General features: G+C 37.0%; 1 protein-coding gene across 1 annotated transcript; it reads left to right on the forward strand.

Moving 5' to 3' along the window:
• Positions 1 to 3,870: 3,870 nt before the first annotated feature.
• LOC121912101 (protein NLRC3-like) lies at positions 3,871 to 13,980 on the forward strand. Its single transcript, XM_042434183.1, has 5 exons — positions 3,871 to 3,908; positions 6,875 to 6,951; positions 8,350 to 10,132; positions 12,086 to 12,259; positions 13,755 to 13,980. Exons 1-5 carry the CDS (start codon positions 3,871 to 3,873, stop codon positions 13,978 to 13,980), a joined length of 2,298 nt encoding a protein of 765 aa, XP_042290117.1.
• Positions 13,981 to 25,082: the final 11,102 nt, after the last annotated feature.

Below are 25,082 nucleotides of genomic sequence, written 5' to 3' on the forward strand. Positions count from 1 at the left end.
GATATCTACAGAGGCCTTTTCAGCTAAAAAATATGAAACCTGTTACTGTAGTACTTCCTCTATCTAGTGAATTAAGCTGGTATTTTATAGATTAGTGATACTTTGAGTATTACAATAATCAATACATTTTATCAGTGTACATAAAACTAGAGAGGAAGTTTAAATATTTTCTGTGGGTTTTTTGTGACTCTTTATTGTTGAAGTGACTGAATAATCTACACGTACATCATGAACCTGTGCACCTCACTGACTTATTCAAGCACAAGTGTATTCAGTTAATACATGATTGCTCTCAATATGTCTCTTTAGTTTGTCTTTATGCATTGAAAAGGGATTTTTTTTAGTACGCAATACTACATTTGTTGTACTTTCACAGTTAAACAGTTAAACAGGACTCTGTAACTGTTGATGTCAGATAACCTGCATAAGCAGGAGGTGAAACCTGAAGATATAGTGACACCTAGTGGTGGTTTAGTTGACTTCAATGACACAGCAACTAAACCAAAGACACAGTTTGAACCACAGCATCTGATGACACAGCAAACAGATTTGTGACTTGTTCCAGACAACATAGATTCAAAGAGGACATATTCTGCACATTTCCAGCTCTATATTTATATTCTGGTTCTCTACTGGAATATATTTGCATGATTTCCAGTTAAAAACTTCTACTGGCCCTTTATGCAGCCCCTCAGTTCAGCCTCTGTCTGAAACAGGCCGTTTTAGCTCCTGTCTCTTTAAAAGTGTCTGTATACTCCTTCAGACATGCTTGTTGAACTGTGGAAATGCCTATTAAACCCCCTCCGCCCGCACCTTTCTGATGGTGGATAAGTGGGACTGCGTACGACCATTTCTGTAACTTTCCGAAACAGACAAGCTGACATTCAGACCTCTCTCTCTCCTTTTTCACTCATGACACGACTATTTCTATTTCATGTGAACAACTGAGTGCAGCACTATGACTGACTTCCAGGAGAGACTCCGTTATTACACTTAACCTGAAAAACTAAAACCAGACCTGCCAGTCCTCACTGAGACCGTGGTGTCCTGGCCTCCTGTTTTTAGGCCATATATATATACAGTATATGTGTATATTAGAGCTGCAGGTAGCTATTATCTTTATTATCGACAAATCTGTTGATTATTTTCTGGATTAATCGATGAGTTGTTTGGTCTATAAAACGTCAGAAAATGATGAAAAATGTGGATCAGTGTTTCCCAAAGTCCAAGATGACATCCTCAAACAACACAAAGATATTCAGTTTACTGTCATAGAGGACTAAAGAAACCAGAAAATATTCACATTTAAGGAGCTGGAACCAAAGAATTTTAGTATTATTTCTTATAAAAGGACTAAAAACTACAAACTTAAAGTGAGAGGTTTGTAATGCAACTACATCCAGTTATATACAAACATTGAATAATATAATTCAAGTTAAAATTAATGTATCCCAAATCATCTCTAGATAGGAGGTTACCACAATACAACATTTACACAGCCACATTCGATCATATATTAGTAGAAATAGGAAAACATTCAGAAAAAATATGAATATAGAAGAATACATTGAATCTCACAATTGAAATATATAAAGATAGGGATGATGAAGACAATGTGCAAAAATCATCCAAACAGGGCTTCAATACCTGAGCAATAGAAGAAAATTCATCATTAGTGGATAAATCTATAAATCTGGTAACAATCCAATAGCAATCTGTCCTGGCTGATCCCAGTCAAACTAATATTCACAGCATCACATTAAGTAGCAACTCATCTGTAATGTGAAGATCCAAAAGGCTTCACGTCTCTTCAGCAACAGGTCGTGGTCACCACCTCTAGGTGGCACCTTTACCTTCTCTACACCATAAAATCGTTAGGAAGAGATGTCATGCTTTGTATCATTAAAGTGCACAGCAACAGGATAATCACGCTTATTTCTGCGTCTCGCACTCTTGTGTTCGTTGATGCGTTGCTTCAGTTTTCTAGTGGTTTTACCTACAGACGATAGAGAACCATAAACTAAAAAACTAAATGTACCTTTAAAGAGCCACAGGGTCCAAGAGCCTCAGAGAGAGTGTGTGTGCATGTGCATGTGCATGTGTGGCGTGTGTGTGTGTGTGTGTGTGTGTGTGTGTGTGTGTGTGTGTGAGAGAGAGAGAGAGCTGAGAACCATAATGACCACAGTATAGATCATAAACTGTGAGGACTGAGAATTTGTCATTGTAAGGGTAAATGAATGGCAGGATCAGCCCATGGCTTCAAATATTTTTGTCTGAAGGACTCAGTTTTTAATGTTTGACTGAACGACATATAAAACAATTTGCTTTCAAAAACAGAAACCCCTGAGTGGTGAAAAGGCTGCTCCTTTAAAGACAGTTTGGTGATGAACCTACAGAGAATTATCAGTGACTCTACAGCTCCCCCCAGCTTTATGGAGCTTTATAGTGAGTTTCAGCTCATTGTTTAGCTGTAACTGTACTGTTTTGGTTCACTCTCAGCGCTCTCATAGCATAATTTTGGGCCGCAGCAGGCAGCTGTTTTCAGAGAAAAAGCTCTAAAAAGCCACTGTACATTACCTGCTGAGCACCAAACGGCAAACAGAAACAGGAGCAGCTTTAAAAAATCTATATTTGTGTATGTAAAATTGACCAATAATCAAAATATTGTTACACATAAATTCGATATCTTTGTTTTGTATAAAAACATCAAATTTAACAATATGATATTCAAAAACAGGTATTACATTCTTTGTAAGTAACCATTCATGTATTCTGTCCGAAAAAGCCTTGACAGTAGTACAGGTGTAGAAAAGATGTTCCTGAGATTCAATATCTTCTTGACAAAAAGTGCATGTGTTATTATCCAAATTAAAACTAACCCTTAGGAATTCTCTACATAGATAAATATTGTTAATTGCTTTGAAATGAACTTTACTTTTGGCTATCAACTTTTAAAGTCGCTAAAACCTGGTGTAAGTATTTCACTATAACATAAAATATTTATGATTCAATCAGCAACAATCAAGGTTAAAGTTTGGAAAAAAGCATTCTCAGGGTGTAACGCTCAAACTGCCAGGACTGTGTGGGTGTGGTTTGACTAGATTTGATTGAAAGGGGTCTGGCAACATGAGCAAACAACCTGACAGTTGTCATCACATGTTGATTCAAATACTGCACAATCCTGATTGGTGCACAGAAACACATGACCCCATATTCATAGTGTGAACGTTATTTGTTTGTTTTTTTCTTTTGTTATTTGGTATTTAAACATTTGTTTGTGAAAATGCTGTAAAAGTACAATATCACCTTAAATGACGAAGGCTTTAATTCACATGTGAATTTACATGTGGATGTTTCAGGGTTGATCAGGTTACTATGTCCATGACCGACACAAAACAGTTACATTTCTACAGGCCTCAAGTCTTTATTATTGTTTTTATTAGACCAAAAAGAGTAACATTTTATATGTACTCATATTATACTCTTATACTTTATATACTGATACATTACATCCTTTACATATAGAGTGTGAGCTCACCCTGAGGAGTAACATGACACCATCTGAACCAAATGCCTTTTACCATCAGACCAGTCAGACTGCATAGTTTCTTACGAGGAAACATTGACATCTTCTATCAGTGAAGTTATGTAGAAACAGCAGCTTGCACACAGAGTTCAGCCTCAGGGCGTCCTACTGTAACAGAGACGGATGAAGTAGAATCAAAGTTGTTGAATAATGATAGTTCCACATGAACTGAAAAAAAGTCTGAAATTGTGCACATCGTCAGTTGTTCCTGGTTTATGATCATCAATCATCCTGTTCCAGTGGTGGAAGAAGTACTCAGATCCTTTACTGCAGTAAAAGTACACATGGGGCTGTCAGTAAAGAAGGTGGGAGGAGCAAACAGGTAGGGAGTAAAGGTGAAAGACTGTACAGACTCCATTTTAAAGTTGATAGAGCAGAAGGAGGAAAACAGCAAGTCTGAGGCAGGGTGAGTGTTAATATTAGGGCTACAAATAATGATTACTCATTATTGATCAATCTGCTGGTTATTTTTCTGATTAATTGTTTAGTTCATTAAATTATGTCAGAAAAATATGAGATCACAGTGTTGAGGTTTTTAAACATTGTTTCCTTTTTTCTTTTTCTGGTTTCTGTGTCCTCACAGTGATGTAACGTGATACACTGGTGCAGTCAAAATAGAGTGAAGTCACAGTTAAGAATGACACAGATATCTGAAGTCTGTTTGTTGGATTTAAACCACATATAGTGACTTGACTTGACAAAATGTTGCAGATCACTGAACAGGACTGTTAAATGGCAATTTTGGATTTTTATACGATTTTTGCATCAAGGTGAACAAGTAACTTGATTTGCAAGGTATTTATTACATTTGTCAAAAACACAATCCTGTCTTTTTGTTTTATCCAGAAACTGATTATCCAGAAAATGTATTATATCATAATACTCTCAGCAAGCACCTTTTAGGAACACCTGTGCAATCTAATGCAATCCAATACAACAGCTCTGCAATAAATTCTAATTTCATGGAACTTTTACATTTTCAGTTTTTGTTGACGTTGGAAGAAACACATGTGATATATATATTTCTGTACTTCAGTAAGATTTTGTATGCAAGACTATTACTTGTAATGGAGTATTTTACAATGTTGCTTTTACTTTGGTAAAAGGACCTGCATACTTTGCCCTCACTGGTTGAAAGACTTTTTATTGTTCATCATTAATCAGTTATTTATAGTAGAGCTCACTGCATGTAGACTGTTACTAAACACCTGGTGTAAGTATTTCACTATAACATAAAATATTTATGATACAATCAGCAACAATCACATTTAAAGATTAGAAAAAAACATTCTCAAGGTATAATACTCAAAGCACCAGGACTGTGTAGGTGTGGTTTGACCAGATTTGATTGACAAGGGCCTGGCAAGATGAGCACACAACCTGACAGTTGTCATCACATGTTGATCCCAATACTGCTCAATCTTGATAGGTGCACAGAAACACATGACCCCATATTCATAGTGTGTATCTTGTTTGTTTGCTTTTTTTCTTTTGTTATTTGATATTTAAACATTTGTTTGTGAAAATGCTGTTAAAGTACAATATCACCTTAAATGATGAAGGCCTTAAGGTGGGTTCAGCATTAGCTTTCAGCTTCAGCTTTTATTAGACCAAAAAGGGTAACTTTTTGTATGTACTCAACAAAAACATCAGGTGATTGGACAGCATTGCAACAGTATACATATACTTAGTTTGATATACTGATCCATTACAGTCTTTACACACAGAGTGTGAGCTCATCCTGAAGAGTAAAATGACACCATCTGAACCGACTGCCTTTTACCATCAGTACCAGTCAGACTGCATATTTTGTTACAAGGAAACATTGACTATCATCTTCTATCAGTGAAGTTATGAGGAAACTGCAGCCTGCACACACACAGGACTGATGAAGCAGCGTTCAGCCTTGGGGCGTCCTACTGTAACAGGGACTGATGAAGTAGAAGAATCAGAGTTGTTGAATAATGATAGTTCCACATGAACTGAAAAAAGTCTGAAATTGTGCACATTGTTAATTGTTCCTGATTTATGATCATCAATGATCCTGTTCCAGTGTTGGAAGAAGTACTCAGATCCTTTACTGCAGTAAAAGTGCACACAGGATTTCCAGTAAAGAAGGCGGGAGGAACAAACAGGTAGGGAGTATAGGTGAAAGTCTGTACAGACTCCATTTTAAAGTTGATAGAGCAGAAGGAGGAAAACAGCAAATCTGAGGCAGGGTGAGTGTTAATATTAGGGCTGCAAATAATGTTTACTGTCATTGTTGATCAATCTGCCAATTATTTTACTGATTAATTGTTTGCTGATTAAACTGTGTCAATAAAATATGAGATCACAGTGTTTCTTTTTTTCTTTTCCTTGTTTCTGCGTCCTCACAGTGATGTAATGTGGCATGCTGGTGTGGTCAAAATAGAGAGAAGTCACAGTTAAGAACGACACAGATGTTTATCTGAAGTCTGTTTGTTGGATTTAAACCAGAGTCAAAGTTTATCTTTGTGATGGATTGAAAACACACATGGTTGCAGTTAAAATGTATGTGTTTCTCCATTGTTACTGGTTTACTTCTCAGACTCCAGAAGATGAATGATTTGGAGGAAGAGGAAGATGGAGCAGAGTCTTTAATATCCAGATGTCTGTCTATGATGAGTGACCAATCTAAAGGTGATCCTCCATACTTCAGTAATGAACCTGGACCCTCAGACACAAAGTAAGAGACTGTTTCTACTGTAAACTGACATGAAGATGATTCAGTTGTTTAATGTAATATGATGAGCTACATTACAACAATATTCTTTTATAATTCTGTTTTGCTTTTTGAGCATTGACTGCATTATTTCTTCGTTTATAGCTTTAATTTTGTAGAAAGAGTGCTTGATTGTATGTTTACTAGTTTCAACCAATATTACAATATTACAACCAATATTCCAACAGGTTAAGTTGCAGAGGACAGATTGTTTTGTTTGCTTTCAGACATGCACAAGTTAATCTGACAGCATCAGGCAGCAGTGCCTTTAGTTTAACTGTTACTAAATAAACTGTCATATAAAAATCATTTTTTGTCATTTGTCATTTTCACACCTCAAATGTCAGACAAACATGTAGATGATAAAATCTCTTCAGTGAAATATATCCAGTTTGCAGCTGTAAATAAAATGTTTAGAACATGCAGGAGATATGAACATAACTATTTGTTGTCATTATTAAATCATGAGCCTGTGCCATGTTTCATGTTACATCTGCTCTTTACAAGAACTAATGATATGTGTAAAACAATTGTTGTTTCCACAGACAGAGAGCAGAGTCTCCAGTGTCCAGCCGTCTCTCTATGAAGAGCGACTGGTCCAACAATGAACCTCCAGATTTCAGTAATGAACCTGGACCCTCAGACACAAAGTAAGAGACTGTTTCTACTGTAAACTGACCTGAAGATGATTCAGTGAGCTGGTTTGATTAAGGATGTAGTGTAGATATGAAGGAAACACAGTGGAAAGAAATAATGAGCTACCTTCCATTCAGCTGTAATCTAGAACAGATCTTCATGTACATGTTAATCAGAGACAGAGACAGGGCTGGTATTGGTATTTGATTTTCCAGTCAAAAAATCAAAAGTAGTAGTAGGTAACCCAGGGTGATATTTACTAAGGATTTAGTAACAAGTCAAACTGTGTCTGTCCTTACTTCCTAAAGGACTGCACTGGGGCTCTGTGCTGGTAAAATGAAAGAAAAGTGAGTCTTTGGTCTCATGCAATATAGACAGTGTCTTAATGTGTTCCTGTTCAAAGGCACAAAATATGAGAGGAGGTAATGGAAATGTATACAAACAGCCTGCTGCAGCTGATTAATCACTGCAGACTGACCACTGCAGCAGAGGAAACTGAGTCTGACATTTAACGTATGGGAAAAGTCAAATCTGTAAAACTGTTGTATCACACTCACACAGGGAGACAGATTATAGCAAAAACAGTGAGAGAGAGAAACAAATGAAAAGATGCATTGTGAAGATATTTACCAGAGCTCTCTGTTCAGCACCACAATACAAGTCAAAAGAGTAGTAGTCTGATATTTTTCACGAGTGGACTTTTCTGTTTTTTGTCAGTTGCTTATTTTTACCAACTTTCATTGTCTCATAATAGCTTAAAGGAGCCCTGTGGAGTTTTCTTGTTAACAAATGAAAGTCATGTTTACGTTGACTTACTTACTAAAACACATTGTGTGTCTTAGTGTGGTCTAACAAATGTGTTGAATCCATGTCCCTCCTCATGAAACATTTGCAAAGCCAGTTTTTGAAGCTAGTATTTTAAATCCAGCATTGTTTACATCCATGTTTACTAGCTTGCACTTTTCTTCTTCTTCTCTGCCTTTGCTGGCTCTTTGTTGTGTCTGTCTAATTACTTTTGAACCCTTGAAATTGCAGTATATTTTTTTTTATTTCAAATTGAATGTGCTAAAGCCCAGAACCTGAGGAACAAAAAAATGTGTAACTGTCCAAATGATTCTGCAGACATTGCATCACCTCATACTGGGACCGGTTTGCTTCATCAGGAGATTCCTCCTGTTCCCAGTGTGGAGAAAGATCCGGAACAAGACCTGGACTGCGAACACACAGTAATACCAGCACTGTACAAAGTGAGACTGAAGATCTGTTTGTTGATGTCATCATCTCTGAAAACAGGACAGGTATTTACCTCCTCTATTCTACTGAAAATTAACATAGTGAGACATATTTCTTTTTAATTATACCTTTTTTTCTTCTCTTTCAACAGAAAGTGGTGTGCAGGAGGTCTTAGATGAACATAAGATCAGTCTGAGGAAGAGATGTGAAAGTGTGACTGAAGAAAATGATGAAACAGGAAGTGGAACCCTCCTCAACAGGATCTACACTGAGCTCTACATCACAGAGGGACAGAGTGAGGAGGTTAATACCCAACATGAGGTGAGGCAGCTTGAAAAAACTTCCAAGATGAAGACCCTCCATGACACTCCAATCAAGTGCCACGACATCTTTAAAGCCTTACCTGACCAACAGAAACACATCAGAGTCGTTCTGACGAACGGCGTTGCTGGCATTGGAAAAACCTTCTCAGTGCAGAAGTTCACTCTGGACTGGGCAGAGGGCTCGAAAAACCAAGATGTCAGTCTGGTGATTCTGCTTTCATTCAGGGAGCTGAACTTGATCAAAGATGAGCAGTACAGTCTCCTCATGCTGATCCATGTTTTCCATCCAACATTAAAGATGGTCACAGCAGAGAAGCTTGTGGTCTGGAAAGTTTTGTTCATCTTTGATGGCCTGGATGAAAGTAAACTTTCACTGGATTTTAAGAACAAGAATGTCGTGTCTGATGTCACACAGAAGTCATCAGTCAACGTGCTGTTGACAAACCTCTTCAAGGGGAAGCTGCTTCCCTCGGCTCTCATCTGGATAACTTCCCGACCTGCAGCAGCCAATCAGATCCCTCCTACATGTGTTGACAGGGTAACAGAAGTAAGAGGCTTCACTGATGTTCAGAAGGGGGAGTACTTCAGGAAGAGATTCAGTGATGAAGAGCTGTGCAGCAGAATCATGTCACACATTAAGACATCCAGGAGCCTCCACATCATGTGTCACATCCCAGTCTTCTGCTCGATTGCTGCTACAGTTCTGGAGCACATGTTGACTACAGACCAGAGAGGGGAGCTGCCCAAGACCCTGACTGACCTGTACTCACACTTCCTGCTGGTTCAGACAAAGAGGAAGAAGCACAAGTATGATGATGGACATGAGATGAGTCCACAGGAGCTGACAGAGGCTGACAAGGAAGTTCTTCTGAAGCTGGGGAGGCTGGCATTTGAACATCTGGAGAAAGGAAACATCATGTTCTACCAAGAAGACCTGGAGCAGAGTGGTCTTGATGTCACAGAGGCCTCGGTGTTATCAGGAGTTTGTACAGAGATCTTTAGAAGAGAGAGCGTGATCTTCCAGAAAACAGTCTACTGCTTTGTTCATCTGAGCTTTCAGGAGTTTCTGGCTGCAGTCTACATGTACCACTGTTACACCAACAGTAACACAGACTTACTGGAGGACTTCCTGGGAAAAAAACACAATGACTCATCTCTGGATGTCTTCCTGATGGCAGCCATGGAGAAATCTCTCAGAAGTGAAAATGGCCATCTGGACTTGTTTGTTCGCTTCCTTCATGGCCTCTCTCTGGAGTCCAACCAGAGTCTCTTAGAAGGCCTTCTAGGTCAGACAGAGAACAGTCCAGAAATCATCCAGAGAGCCATTAACAACCTGAAGAAGAAGACCCGAATCTCTCCTGACAGAAGCATCAACATCTTCCACTGTCTGATGGAGATGAACGACCGCTCAGTACATCAGGAAATCCAAGAGTTTCTGAAGTCAAAAAACAGATTAGAGAAGAAACTCTCTGTGATCCACTGCTCAGCTCTGGCCTACATGCTGCAGATGTCAGAGGAGGTTCTGGATGAGTTTAACCTGAGAGAGTACAACACATCAGAGGAGGGACGACAGAGACTGATCCCAGCTGTGAGGAACTGCAGAAAGGCTCAGTAAGTCCAGATGTGATTAGCATTGTAAATCAGTGTAGATTAGTAGTATTTCTTCAAATATAAGTAATATAATATTCTTATTATTGTTAAAATAGTGCACTAATTGTTTAGAGCTGAAATTATATGTCAGTGATAGTAAGTCTCAGATGTTCTTTAGTTGGTTAAAATGTGAATGCAAATAATGTTGATTTTTTAGTTGGTTGTGTGTATAACTGTTAAGTTAATGAACACAGTTATTCTATTCATTTCTAGTAACTATGGGATTTTACAGTTTTTTCTTCTATTCGTCTTCCTTGGGTGATGGAGGCATCATTCACACCTGGTAAAAGAAATGAAGAACTACATAAAGTGTGGTTGAATTTTCATTACAGCAGCATTGTATGACAACATATATCAGTATTTTACAGTTATCAGTGAATGCAATAAAGTTATTATTATTATATTATTATATGAGCAGGTTCTGCAAATCATATATAATTAAACAGACACTGTATTTATCATTATGTTTAAGAGTTTAAAATAAGATCTGTATCATTTTCCAGAGGTGATTTCTGAACCAGAGAGAATTGCTTTCATCATCATCTTTTTCTTAATGGTTTCTGAGCCATTTCATAGTGAGCACAGGGGATCAGCAAATCAGTGAATTAATTCAGTAATGTCCATTATACAACAATATCTAATGTTTGCTAACATTAGCCTCCGTAAACTACTGGTCATACAAGACAAACCCCCTGAGTGTGTTGAATCGAGCAATGGTGCATTTTATTTCTCAGAAATTCAACTTTTTATTTTAAAGAGGGAAATTGTGTTACATAGTCTTGTTCTTAAGTTTTTCTTATATGCTGTTGGTGACAGAAAGAAACTCTCAGGTGTTTCTCTCTTGTTAGTGTAGAGAAGAGTAGTAGCAGGAAATGCACAGAGGTCTGATGAATAAATAAGAGCAGAATTGGAGAATTCAGACTGTTTCAAGAGATCTTATACACATTACAGGTCAATATTGTATTTTAATGCTGATACCCTGATAACATCTTTCTGATGACATTATGTTGAAAATAATTCAACCTTTTTGGTTTGTTAATTGTGTTTGTGTGCTGAATCAGTTTTCCAGATTCTCAGAAAATAATGTTGACAACTGAACATCATGCAGTCATCTGTCATGCACATCTAAACATTTAATTACATTAATATTTAATTATGTACAGGTCTAATATTGTCAAGCCATTTGTTTCATTTGTGTTGGTCAACAGTCACTAAATTCTCCTGTTTTGGATGTGCACCTGACAGCAGCAGGTAGCTAACAAAGAGAGATGATCTTTCTCAACTATAGCTGTTCACTGAGTTGAACTGAACAGAAATATCCTGGAGTTAAATTAAACATAGTGGACAGAAAAAATGGTTTTCTAATCAAGATGGCCTCATGCCAACTTTTTGGAGACAGACAGGATCAGATCACACAGACAGACTATGCACATTATGGAAGCCTCAATGTAACTCCATTTCTCTCTCTTTATCTGCAAGATTAAAGCAAAACAAAGATTAAAAGTCTGCTGATATGAGAGAGAGTGATGAGCATTATTTTTGATTCTATCACAGTGAGATACGATTAGCTGAACTAGGAGTGCTCTGGTAGCCTACTAGTTAAGATGCATGTCATATAACCACAGTGTCCACTGTTTAATTCCGGCAGCTGACCATTGTTGCATGTCATTCCGTCTCTCTCTCTGTCTCCTCTTGTTTCCTGTAATCTCTCAAATGTTGCTTTCCATTAAAGGAAAAAAATGCCCCAGAAAAAATATTTAAAAAATGAAAAAAAGATTAGCTGAACCACTGATATGAAGAGCAAATGTTAATCAAAATAAGGAATGTTAAACTATTTCATCATCAAATGCATGAAGTAAATATAGAGTGTCCTCTGTCATGATAACATATGTTGTAATATATGTTTCATGACAGACTTTCTGGCTGTGGACTCTCAGCAACTCACTGTGAAGTTGTGGCCTCAGCTCTGAAGTCCAGCCCCTCCCATCTGAGAGAGCTGGATCTAAGTCTCAACAAGCTGCAGGATTTAGGAGTAAAGCGTCTGTGTGCTGGACTGGAGAGTCCAAACTGTAGACTGGAGACTCTGAGGTCAGTTCACTGGCTATAGCTTTGGTTGTTTTTTCTATGTATTCAATTCAAATCCTTCACTGAAGTTTCAAATGTTTGGTTCGTACATTTTTGGGATTTGCCCGAGCGCAAATCTGTTAGAATTTAATTTTTTCCTCAGGACTTTCAAACCCACAGTCTTGTTCTGTGTAAAAAATACTTCCAAAGTTTAAACTAATGTGAAGCTTCAGCAGTCTGAGTTACACATATCATGTAAGTATCTTTGTGTTTCTTCAGTGTTTCCTTGCTGAGCTGCAGTGGAGGGATTGTAACTCAGAGGGAATTTTGTTCTAAATAGTCTGTAACTTTGAGTCAGACAAATCAAGCGGGAATCTACCAGACTTTCAAAGCCTCGTGTTAGCTTCAGCTGAACTTATGAACTCATTTTCCACAGTGCAGCTGTGTTAGGAAGAGACCACTTCACAGTCAGTATAGACAGGAGGAATGATTACTGCCACCTATAACATGTTTTAATTACACATACCTACTAAACTACCAAATACAGGGAGACGGAGGTCGTGTAATAAATAATGAAAAGGTTTAGTCCAAAATGTCTGATTTCATATTGATCCTCTAATTACAGACTTGACTGAGTTCAGCAGCATTTTATGAACCAGTGTTGACATGAATATGTGTCTGAATGTTGTGGTGATATTTGGATGATGTCTGTAAAAGGCTGACATTATGATGATCCACAATAACACAATGACAAAGTCACTGTACTCATTTTAAAGAACAGCTCATTGATGAGGACATAGTAATGTTGAACTACACTTTCAAACAAGAACACAGCTGGTTGGATTATAAATTGATTTTTATCTACATCATTTATTCTTTATTCAGATTGTGGGGCTGCAGTTTGTCAGAGATCAGCTGTGCTTTTTTGGTCTCAGCTCTGAATTCCAACCCCTCCCATCTGAGACAGCTTCATCTGAGAGACAACAAGCTTCAGGATTCAGGAGTGAAGCTGCTGTGTGATTTTCTGGAGAATCCACAATGTAGACTGGTGACTCTGGGGTCAGTTCACTGACTACTGTTGATCTTAATGTTTATAAACCCGAACCTAATTCATGTACATACATAACTTACATCCACAAAGTTAATTTTCTATTTTTCCACACTTTAATCGTTACTGTATAAAGTTTAATCTATAGCTACAAAAGATGACTGATTCTTAAAGAAGTTGTAGAAAATGTTGAAGGGACACAGACAGATGACTGCAGGTATTTAAAGTATTTTTTATGAATCAGTGTTGACATGAATATGTGTCTGAGTGTTGTGGTGACATTTGGATAATGTCTGTAGAAGGCTGACATTATAATGAACCACATTAACACAATGACAGAGTGACTCTACTCAATTTATAGAAGAGCTCATTGATGAGGATATAATAATGTTGAACTGCACATTTTAAACCTGCACATATCTGATTTGATTATTAATGGATTTTCATCTACATCATTTATTCTTTATTCAGAATCAGGTTCTGCAGCTTGTCAAAGATCAGCTGTGCTTCTCTAGCCTCAGCTCTGAAGTCCAACCCCTCCCATCTGATAGAGTTGGATCTTAGAGACAACAACCTCCAGGATTCAGACGTGAAGCTGCTGTCTGATCTTCAGGAGAGTCCACACTGTAGACTGGAGACTCTGAGGTCAGTAGAGAGTTGGAGTCAGTCTGTACTGGTTTCAGCAGTCTTCTATTAAACACAGTATTTATCAAAGGAAAGATCCATTATTTCTTGTTGAGCCTTCAACCATCTCAGTAGCTGCTTTCCTCAGTGAAGCTGTGAGAGGAGAATGGTGACAGGCTTCAGGATTGGACAGAAAGACAGAGAGACAGAGAGAGAGAGAGAGAGAGAGAGAGAGAGGGAGGAGAGAGAGAGAGAGGGAGAGAGAGAGAGAGAGAGAGAAAACAGTTAGCCAATCAGATCAGCCAGAAGCTTGTTGTGATCATGCGTTTGAGTTGATGTGAAGATGACTGTTGTTGTTGTGTACATGTCTGCAGGAAATGAAGATATATTACAGCTGGCAGCCTTACAAGATTTATAGAGACAGTGTTCATCATCATCAAACTGTTATACCATCAAATCTGATCTGAAAGTGTTTGTTCTCTCATTACAACACTAAAAAATTGATCATTTCATCTTTGTCACAGCTCTAAGATCAGTCTGACTGCAGCCTGCAAATCACTGGCTCTGATTTCACAGAGCCATCATTACATTTAGCAACCATGTGGTCTGTATATAGACCAGATCCTCTGCTGAAGTCCAGGAATTACAGTAGGTGCTTAACTGAGAGCTCTGACTGATTGTCATATGATGACTGAACAGCATGAAATATCTTCAAATCCCACAGAGTCTCTGTAGCTTTTACACTTTTTTAACAGTTCACATGTATCAACAATCCTGTTCAGTCCAAAAATGGAACAGCTGTGCAGCGTAGCCAGCTTCCTTTCATCTCTCATGTTAAAGTGTTAGAGTGAATACACTGAGCTCCAAGCTAACAGACCTGCAGAGACTTTTGGTATCAAGTCTGTTTACTCTGCAGATTTCACTGAAGTGCACAGAAGAAATAAACTGCTAAAAGTCATCAACACATCATTACTGCAGAAACAGAGACATTCACTCATCAGTTTACTGATGGATTTACTGTAGTCCCTGCTGCTCTTTATACTGGATTTGCTGCATCACTGACTGACAGCTGATGAAGTGAGTCTCAGTACACACTGATAAATGACCTCTGTTGTTTCTTCTTGTCTCATCAGCTGGAAGTGATGATCTCTGTAAGAGTGTGAGTGCACATCCAGGGGTACGTGTTTAGAGAGGATGATCCATCCTGATGATCCATCTGGACTGGAGTCTGGATCTGGATTTTGTCATCTTCACTTAAGTCTCTTAACTGGCTGCAAACTGAACAGTTATCTCTGGATTTTGTTGAACTCAGCACTTTACAAATTTGTTATACATGATCTGTTTGGAGCAGAAAAGATAAAAAAAAAACAGGTGCTATGAGTCAGACTCTGATTTTGGGCCCATATTTATCAAGTGTCACAGAAGAGTTAGAAAGGACTAAAACTAATTTATGAAGCAGAAGAGAATTTACTCTGACTTTCAGCAGGAGAAGGATTACTCCTGGGAGAGAGTGAGACGTCGCTGTTTTACCACAGTCAGAGCAGCAAAATAGAAATAATGACGACGTGTTGTGGTTTTCTAAGTCTCAGCTGGAAATATTAAACACTGGTAATTTTGAATTTAAAATTCATTATAAGATGATATTTACAAACTGTAAAGAAAGCCTGACAAATAAATGTAACTTATATGCTGATTAAAATAACAGGTAATTAGACTCAGCTGTGTGAAATGATCTTGGTTCAGCCACATGGTTTCATAGCCTGTAATAGTGCTGCATCTTGCACATATTGCACAGGCACATGAAACCCTCTCCATGAAGAACATCTTCTCTTCCACTGTCCAGTTCCTCTTTCTACTACACCCCAAGTTAACTTCTGTTCTCTACATGAAGATAAATACACCGTAACAATAGAAACATATATTGTTAAGGTGACCTCTTTTGTTTCTTCTTCTCTCATCAGATAGATGTGATGATCTCTGTAAGAGCGTGAGTGAACGCTCTTATAGTGTGTGTTACCAGGCTAGCTAGCTAGCTTTTATATGCTCAAGATGAACAGTTTATATCTCAAAATGACATTTAACGAGTCATTTGCATCAGGCTGTATGTAAACACTGGTCAGCCAATCAGATGGCTTTAAAAATAACTACATAATTTAAACTTGTAGGTGAGATCATGTGATCCAGCTGTGTGATCCAGCCCGATCCAATCACATCCTTTACATCTTTTTTTCTACATTAGTGCAGAATCTTGCATGTATTGTACAACACTGCACATAGCAATAATGATGCAAAGGGACTGTGGGCACAACTTGATTAAAAACATGAAATTTATCCTTTCCACTGTCCGACTCATCTCCAGCTAAACCTCCTTTTGACTTATGTGTCCTTACAGCTCTTTTAAATATATCTCTGCCATCAGCAGTTTAAAACAAATGATACATAAATAAATAAAGCCACGATTTGCATGAATGCAGCTTGTTTTTCTATAACTTCACACTGAGTGGTGGGAAATGAATTATCAGCACAGATAAATATGGGTCCTTGTCTTTGCTATGAGGTCTCTGGACCAACCTGTTTGAGGAACTCAGTCTGATAAGTCATTATCTTCCAAATCACTTCTTCAAACTAATTTTTATCCACTGATTTATCCAATTATTTTTGTTTTATATGCTGTACATCTTAAATGTGAATCTTATGTCTGTTTTACTGGTTTATTTTATGTATGTTTGTGTTAGTTTTTTGTAAAGCATTCTGTAACATTGGTTTTGAGAAGTTTTATACACTTCTGAAGGGAGGGTGACTAAAAGACTTTAGCTTATGCTAGCTTAGCAACTGGAATTCATTAATTGGAAGTGAATCAACTGAACACTGTCTTTATTTGACCTATAAATTAGTGCTAAAGTACTTGGTTCTTTCTTGGAAATTTACTAACTTTAGATTGTCTGTGTTTTCTTTATTCCCTCACTTTTTTGCTGAAATCAGGTGTAATATACAAACAAGGAAACAGCAAAACCACCAAGTGACGATACAAGAAAACAGCAATGCATACAGACTGAACACGCACAACAAGGAGAAACAAATACATGAAAAAAGACATTTTAAAACATGTAGGGAGAGGAGAGCCAAACCACCAAGTGATGATACAAGAAAACAGCAATGCATACCGACTGAACACACACAACAAGGAGAAACAAATACATGAAAAAAGACATTTTAAAACATGTGGGGAGAGGAGAGATTAAATCTAGTTAGAGATGCCCCTATTAATCATTTTGTCTATGAAATGTCAAAAAATAGAGAAAAATTAAGATTAAGAGGGAAATTGGTTTGCAGTGTGTCCAAAACTTAACATACACAATAAAAGAAACACACACACTAAGAAGAAAAACGCAATCCAAAACATAGTCCACACATGGCACACATCCTTCATAAAATACACTAAACTACTACACACAGCAGCATCCATCAGTGCTCCTGAAGTGCAAGGATTCAATGTGAGAGAAGACACAATGCAGCCCAGAAATATATGAAATACGATATTTTCCACTGTGCAGCACTTACCACATTACTACTGTGAGTAATAGGAGTTTTTTCCTTGTGTGCTGGACATCAGGATTCAGCCCTCATATTAGTGTTGCTGACCCTTTTTTTTAGGAAGTCTTCAGTCTCTCAGGTGTTCCTGTGTTTGTCCAGCAGGAGGAGACGTTGATCTGAAATTCCTTCAACACTGGGCTCAAACACTCACATGTCCTTATATTTATCACAGCTCAGAGGATCCAAATATACACAACGAGTCCTCAAAAACTAACATTAGACCACAGTCCTCTTTACTCTGACCTTACTTTAAACTGAACCTGAAAAACTGAAACCAGACCTGCCAGCCCTCACTGAGACCACGACGTCCTCGCCTCCCGTTTGATGACCATATATATATACAGTATATGTGTATATTAGAGCTGCAGGTAACCATTATTTTTATTATCGACAAATCTATTGATTATTTTCTGGATTAATCGATGAGTTGTTTGGTCTATAAAATGTCAGAAAATCGTGAAAAATGTGGATCAGTGTTTCCCAAAGTCCAAGACGACATCCTCAAACAACACAAAGATATTCAGTTTACTGTCATAGAGGACTAAAGAAACCAGAAAATATTCACATTTAAGGAGCTGGAACCAAAGAATTTTAGTATTATTTCTTATAAAAGGACTCAAAACGATTAATAAATTGTCAAAATAGTTGGCGATTAATTTTCTGTTGATTGACTCAATTAATCGACTAATTGTTGTAGCTCTAGTGTGTTGAGTTAACTTCATTGCCTTATTTGCCTCAGTGAGATCACAGTGTAACAGGACAGACAGGACAACATTCAACACAACATACTACTAATAAAACATATACATGTATGTATGTATGGACATTTTAAAATACACAAAGTACCGTAGATATAAAAGATAAGCTAAAAACTATCAACATTAAAGTGAGAGGTTTGTAATGCAACTACATCCATTTATATATAAACATTGAATAATATAATTCAAGTTCAAATCAATGTATCCAAAATCATCTCTAGATAGGTTACCACAATACAATATTTAAACAGCCACATTCAATCATATAATAGTAGAAATAGGAAAACATTAAGAAAAAATATGAATATAGAAAAATACATTGAATCTCACAATTGAAATATATAAAGATAGGGATGATGAAGACAATGTGCAAAAATCATCCAAACAGGGCTTCAATACCTGGCAATAGAAGAAAATTCATCATTAGTGGGCAAGTCTATAAATCTAGTAACAATCAAATAGCAATCTGTCCTGGCTGATCCCAGTCAAACTAATATTCACAGCATCATATTAAGTAGCAACTCATGATTAAGACCTTTGGGGGACAATGTCTGTAATGTGAAGATCCAAAAAGCTTTACGTCTCTTCAGTAACAGGTTGTCAACTCAGTTTTTAATGTCTGACTGAACGAAATATAAAACAATTTGCTTTCAAATACAGAAACCCCTGAGTGGTGAAAAGGCTCCTCCTTTAAAGATATTTAGCATATAAATATAGTTTCTCAACACAGAATATGCTTTTGATACGGTGACAATCTCTGATCCAGAGCATAACATGTAGCTCTTCAAATCCCATTATAACAAAGAAATGTAAAAAAAGTAGAAGACAAACAAAAACTGGATGGAAAGGGGAGAATCTTTAAAGACTATTAAATATGCCTAAAAATAATGGAGAGGCAGAGTTCAAAAGTAGTGCAAGAGACAGTTAAACACAATTTTCCTGTCTCACCTATTTGGTTAAGGACCAGTTACTGAGGTTAACAAACTGTTCAACAGCTTAAGAAAACATCATGTTAATAGAGTTGTTGCATAGTGTTAGTATCTGTATTAAGAGAGGGTTTCAGTCTTGTGCTTTGATTTATGTTTGTTAGGATGTCCTTTAGTTTACATTTGGATAACAGATTGTGCCTTTAAACATATTTATAGAACAGTAATTCATCTAGATACAGCTACAAGTTCCTTACCAGTTTTCCTGCTTTGAATTTGTTCATATCTTTCCATCACCTGACAACTGGGCTGCTTCTATGTGTTTCTCTTTCCTCCTTAAACTTTTTCTTTCAATCTTCAATCAGTTGCGTCTTCTTCACTTTCTCCTTGTTTTTCTTTCAACACAATTACATCTCGCGATTCTTCCTCACTTCTGTCTCCTCTCTCCTGATTCCTTCACTCACTCTGAAAATGTAAAAGCTTTCCTTTTAAAAATCTGACAGAGTATGAAGCACAACTTTAACTTGTATGCTGTTAATTACAGTAATTGTGAACAAACGACACACAGTGGGAATGCATCAGCAGTCAAGCTATCCAAACAGTCCCTGGTCACGCAGGGACCACAAGTTAGCTCCTTAACTAAATATCTGTTACCAAAAGAGACTTTTTACTATTGTTCTCTTTTCATATCAACTGCAGATTTAATATTTTTGCAAACTTAACTCCAGTGCAACACCATGTCTCCACACAAGCAAATCATTTACCCCTGTATAAAAATCTAACCTTTACATTTGACAGATGCAGTACTGTCTAATCGCTTTTCCGTTTGCCTTTTATTAAACCAAATTTGAAGGTTAATATCTTACACTGCATTGTAACTTTTATTCTCTTGTTTTATCTGTCTCATTCTATTTCAGCTCCTTTTTATTTCCAAATGTAACACTTTTTAATTGTATTTAAATGTCTTTTTACATTGCCTTGTGTTACTTTTATATTCTGTCTTGATTGATTGTTGACACAGCAGGTAATATGGAAGTCTAGAAAATCTTTAAAAAATCAAAGGTGTTCGATTGGAGAAGTTGTTATGAATCCAGAAATATATGTTAGTGGTGGAAAGTAACCAAGTGCTTACTGATGTATTGTAGTTAGGCTGCATCAGTTTTGACAAACTTTTCTTCCACTTAAATGCTACTTTATACTGTATTTATACTTAATTTATATACTACATAATAAGTTTGAGTAAACTTAAATTACGTTGCAGATTACGTTTGTACATTGAAAGCATATATGAGCCTCCAAGATATGATGTATAGATTAAACTAACCAACCCCCGTCTTATTGTCAGTCATCTGTAAAGCACTTTGAATTGCACTAACCTGTATGAAAGGTGCTATACAAATTAAAGTTTGATTGATTGACATTTACTTCAAGTACATTTTGCTGATAAAACTTTGACTTGCAGTAAAATAGTTTTACAATGTAAAACAACTGAATACTTCCTCCACTACCAGTCCTGCATTTAACATCCTACTACAGTAAAAGTACATAAGTATTATGAGCTTGATGTACTTAAAGTATTGCAATAAAAGTACATAAGTATTATGAGCTTGATGTAGTTAAAGTATTGCAGTAAAAGTACATAAGTATTATGGGCTTGATGTAATTAAAGTATTGCAGTAAAAGTACATAAGTATTATCAGCTTGGTCGGGCCCCTCCAAAGGGTCAGCAGATAAATCTGAGTGGTCGTGAGATGATTAATGGGAGAGGAAAGAAGAAAAAACAAAGTTCTGATACACAAATTTGTTTTCAGTTCTTGGACTTTTTCTCTAAACTTTGATTTTTTGGTGAAATATTGGGTCACAACATTTATTGAAATGAAAGCATGTGAGAAGTTTAGAGGGAAAAATCACTATTTGGTGGAGCTGTTAACAACTCATAGACATCTGAAATGTGACCCACAAAAGTAAAAAGTAACTATAGCTTTAGTTAAGTACAATATTTATCTCTGAATAAGGAGTCACAAGACAAAACGTTTTTGGAAACGCTGGTTTAATCTTTACCAAAACAAAATTGTAGTGGATAGTTTTGGATAGATTCACAATATTTCCAGTGTGTATTAAAATAACAGTCAGGTGTCTATATGAACAGTGAAAGAGGTTCTCCTCACTGTAATCATTCCTCCTGTTCATACTGGATATTAAAAGATCTTTCAAATGTGCTTTCAATGGAAGTGATGGAGGCCACAGTCATTTAGTGCAAAAATGCATTTAAAAGTAGATGTGAGGCTTATATGAGGCTTCAGCAGTCTGAGTTAGTCATATCAAGTAGATATCTGACACATTTACAGTCTTTTTAGCATCAAATTCCCTCTTTGTGTTTCCTCGGACAGTGTTTCCCTGTTGAGCTGCGGTGGAAGTATAGTAACAAAAAGAGGGACTTTGGCACTAAAAAGACTGTAACGTTGAAAGATATCTACTTGATTTGACTCATTTGGATGCTGAAGCTTCATATTATTACATTTTTGCACAGAAGGAGGACTGTGGATTTTGTCCCCCATCACTTCCATTGTAATTGCATTATGAAGGGATCTTCTACAGGTCAGTATGGACAGGAGGAATGATTACAGCAGGAAAAACATGTTTCACTGATCACTTGGACCCCTGACTGTTGTTTTAAGACACACTTGTGAACCTGTCCTTTGAGGACGCACATTAATCAACATTTGTATAAATGTACCAGTGTTGCCCGACTGGCTAATTTTCAACTGACAAGATGTTGTAAAAACCAATAAAGTAGCAAACAGACAAACAATCCAGTCACAAATATTTCAAAATAAGACAGCAGCATTGAGCATTAGAAGAGCTGAACACTAGAAGAGCTGGGGTTAAAAGTCCAAAAACAAAATAATAAATCCTGGAAGGTTCAACTGTTCTAAAAAGTGAGATTTAAGTCGAAAACAGAAGTTTGCGTCCCTTAAGACTTTGACCAGCGTTTACACATAAATGATTTCAGGCACAGTTCAGTTCATTAGAAAGAGGAAACACCACGAGATGAAACCTGCTCAACATGATGAATCAAGACAAAGAAACTCCAGAAGGAGCCTTCAAGCTTAATGATTAATCAGGTTTTTATTCAGCTGTTTGTTCAGGTGTGACATCTACAGAGGCCTTTTCAGCTAAAAAATATTAAAACTGTTACTGTAGTACTTCCTCTATCTAGTGAATTAAGCTGGTATTTTATTGATTAGTGATACTTTGATTATTACAATAATCAATATATTTTATTAGTGTACATAAAACTAGAGAGGAAGTTTAAATATTTTCTTTGGGTTTATGTGACTCTTTATTATTGAAATGATTGAATAATCTACACGTACATCATGAACCTGTGCACCTCACTGACTTATTCAAGCACAAATGTATTTAGTCAATACATGATTGCTCTCAATATGTCTCTTTAGTTTGTCTTAATGCATTGAAAAGGGATTTTTTAGTACACAATACTACATTTGTTGTACTTTTCCATGAGAGTTGACTTAACTGCACATGTGGTGAAAGATATTAAGATAAAACAGTTAAACAGAACCCTGTAACTGTTGACATCAGATAACCTGCATAAGCAGCAGGCGAAACCTGAAGATATAGTGACACCTAGTGGTGGTTTAGTTGACTTCAATAACACAGCAACTAAACCACAGACAAAGTTTGAACCACAGCATCTGATGACACAGCAAACAGTGAATTGTGACTTGTTCCAGACAACATAGATTCAAAGAGGACATACTCTGCACATTTCCAGGTCAATATTTATATTCTGGTTCTGTACTGGAATATCTTTGCATGATTTCCAGTTAAAAACTCCTTATTTATCTTATACTGGTCCTTTATGCAGCCCCTCAGTTCAGCCTCTGTCTGAAACAGGCTGTTTTAACTCTTGTCTCTTTAAAGATGTCTGTATACTCCTTCAGACATGCTTGTTGAACTGTGGAAATGCCCATTAACCCCCTCCCCACGCACCTTTCTGATGGCGGATAAGTGGGGCTGCGTACGACCATTTCTATAACTTTCTGAAACAGTGAAGCCGACATTCAGACCCACTTCACGCAGTGATTGGTCAGCTGTGTGGAAGTGAGAGTGGAGTCAGGATTTCAACTTCTCTCTCTAACTCTCCTTTTTCATCATGACACAACTATTTCGTGTCACTTTTCATGTGAGCAACTGAGTGTAGCACTTTGACTGACTTCCAGGAGAGACCATAAATCAAACTTAAGTCTCCCCGATAGGTCAGCTCCCAGAAGCTGCATCAGGGAGGCAACGTAAACAATCTATGAAACAAACTATAGTGGCAGCATTTCACTACTTTTTCTTATTCTTTACTAAATATCAACTTCTCAAATCCATCCGTACATGTTTGAACCAAAATCTAACCTGAAACATGAAAGTGGACAACGTGAACAACACATGGAAACACCTTAGCAACCACCTTAGCAACCAAGTTCTGACTGACTGGTCAGTTATAACTCGATATTCTGCTTTTTTATGAAGGAGACATCAGGTTAGCAGCTCATCAGCCTCTTGTATAACTTTCTATTTAGCAAAAATAGCATCTCATGCCTTATCCTTGAAATACATTTCAGTGCAAACACCATTGTGTAACATTAATTACTAAACTATGTGACCATGTATGACATGAGGTACATTAGAATTATTGCTGAAAAAGCGTTGGTCCAATATAATCATATGAACAGTTTCACCAAATCAATTTCTTTATTTTTTAATTTCTATCATTATTATAGTAACTAACTGATGAAAAACAGTAATAATAATTAAACTATATAAAAACTACTCCATCTGTCTTTGGCTGCAGATTTGTGGTGATGTGTGTTCATATCATGATGCTCTGAACCATCCAGACATTTCCTGAGGAAAAGCTTTCCTTTTGTTGAACTGTTGTTATCACATTTAACTGTGATTGGCTCAGCTGTCTCAGAGCTATGAAAGCAGTGATGTAATTGGCTGAGAGAGATTTAACAATCACCATACCAGCTGATCTATATTCACCTTCGCTCAGCCTTTATGCATGTTGTGCTGCTGTTTTAACAGATTTATGTCCCCATAACATGAGGAATACCTGGTACACAGACACACACACACACACACACACACACACACACACACACACACAGACACACACACACACACACACATATACACAGAATATAATAAAGTAAAATAAAAAGTTTAACAACACGTAATATCAATAAAAAAACAATAAAACCATAAAACTACACAGAGGGTAGACACAGAAGTGAGATAAAACAATAAAAACAGTGAAAGCAACACAGAGAGCAATCACACATTACAATAAAGAGTAAAAGTGAAAGTCCGTACAGACTCCATTTTAAAGTGAACAGAGCAGAAGGAGGAAAACAGCAAGTCTGAGGCAGGGTGAGTGTTAATATTAGAGCTGTAAATAATGATTACTGTCATTATTGATCGATCTGCTGATTATTTTTCTGGTTAATTGTTTAGATGATTAAACTCTCAAAAAACACAAGATCACAATGTTGTCATCTTCAAACGTTATTTCCTTTGTTCTCTTCCTTGTTTCTGCATCCTTACAATGTGTGTAACATGTGTAACATGTAACATGTCAGAGGAACATTGGTGACGCAGCCTGAGTGTTACAGAATTATGATCATGATTTCACTGTCAGAGGGTCTGGTTTAGTCTCCTTGTGGACTGTAGGTGTGGATTTATGTGTTTGACTTGATCTGTTGATACAGAACACATGTTTACTGGATAATAACTTTTTAGTACAATGAGGAAGTCTTTGTGTCTGTTTGTGAGACAGCGAGCGTACAGTCAGAAAACTTTTCACAAAGCTCTTAAATTAA

Source organism: Thunnus maccoyii, chromosome 14, assembly GCF_910596095.1.
Source record: "Thunnus maccoyii chromosome 14, fThuMac1.1, whole genome shotgun sequence".
NCBI lineage: Eukaryota > Metazoa > Chordata > Actinopteri > Scombriformes > Scombridae > Thunnus > Thunnus maccoyii.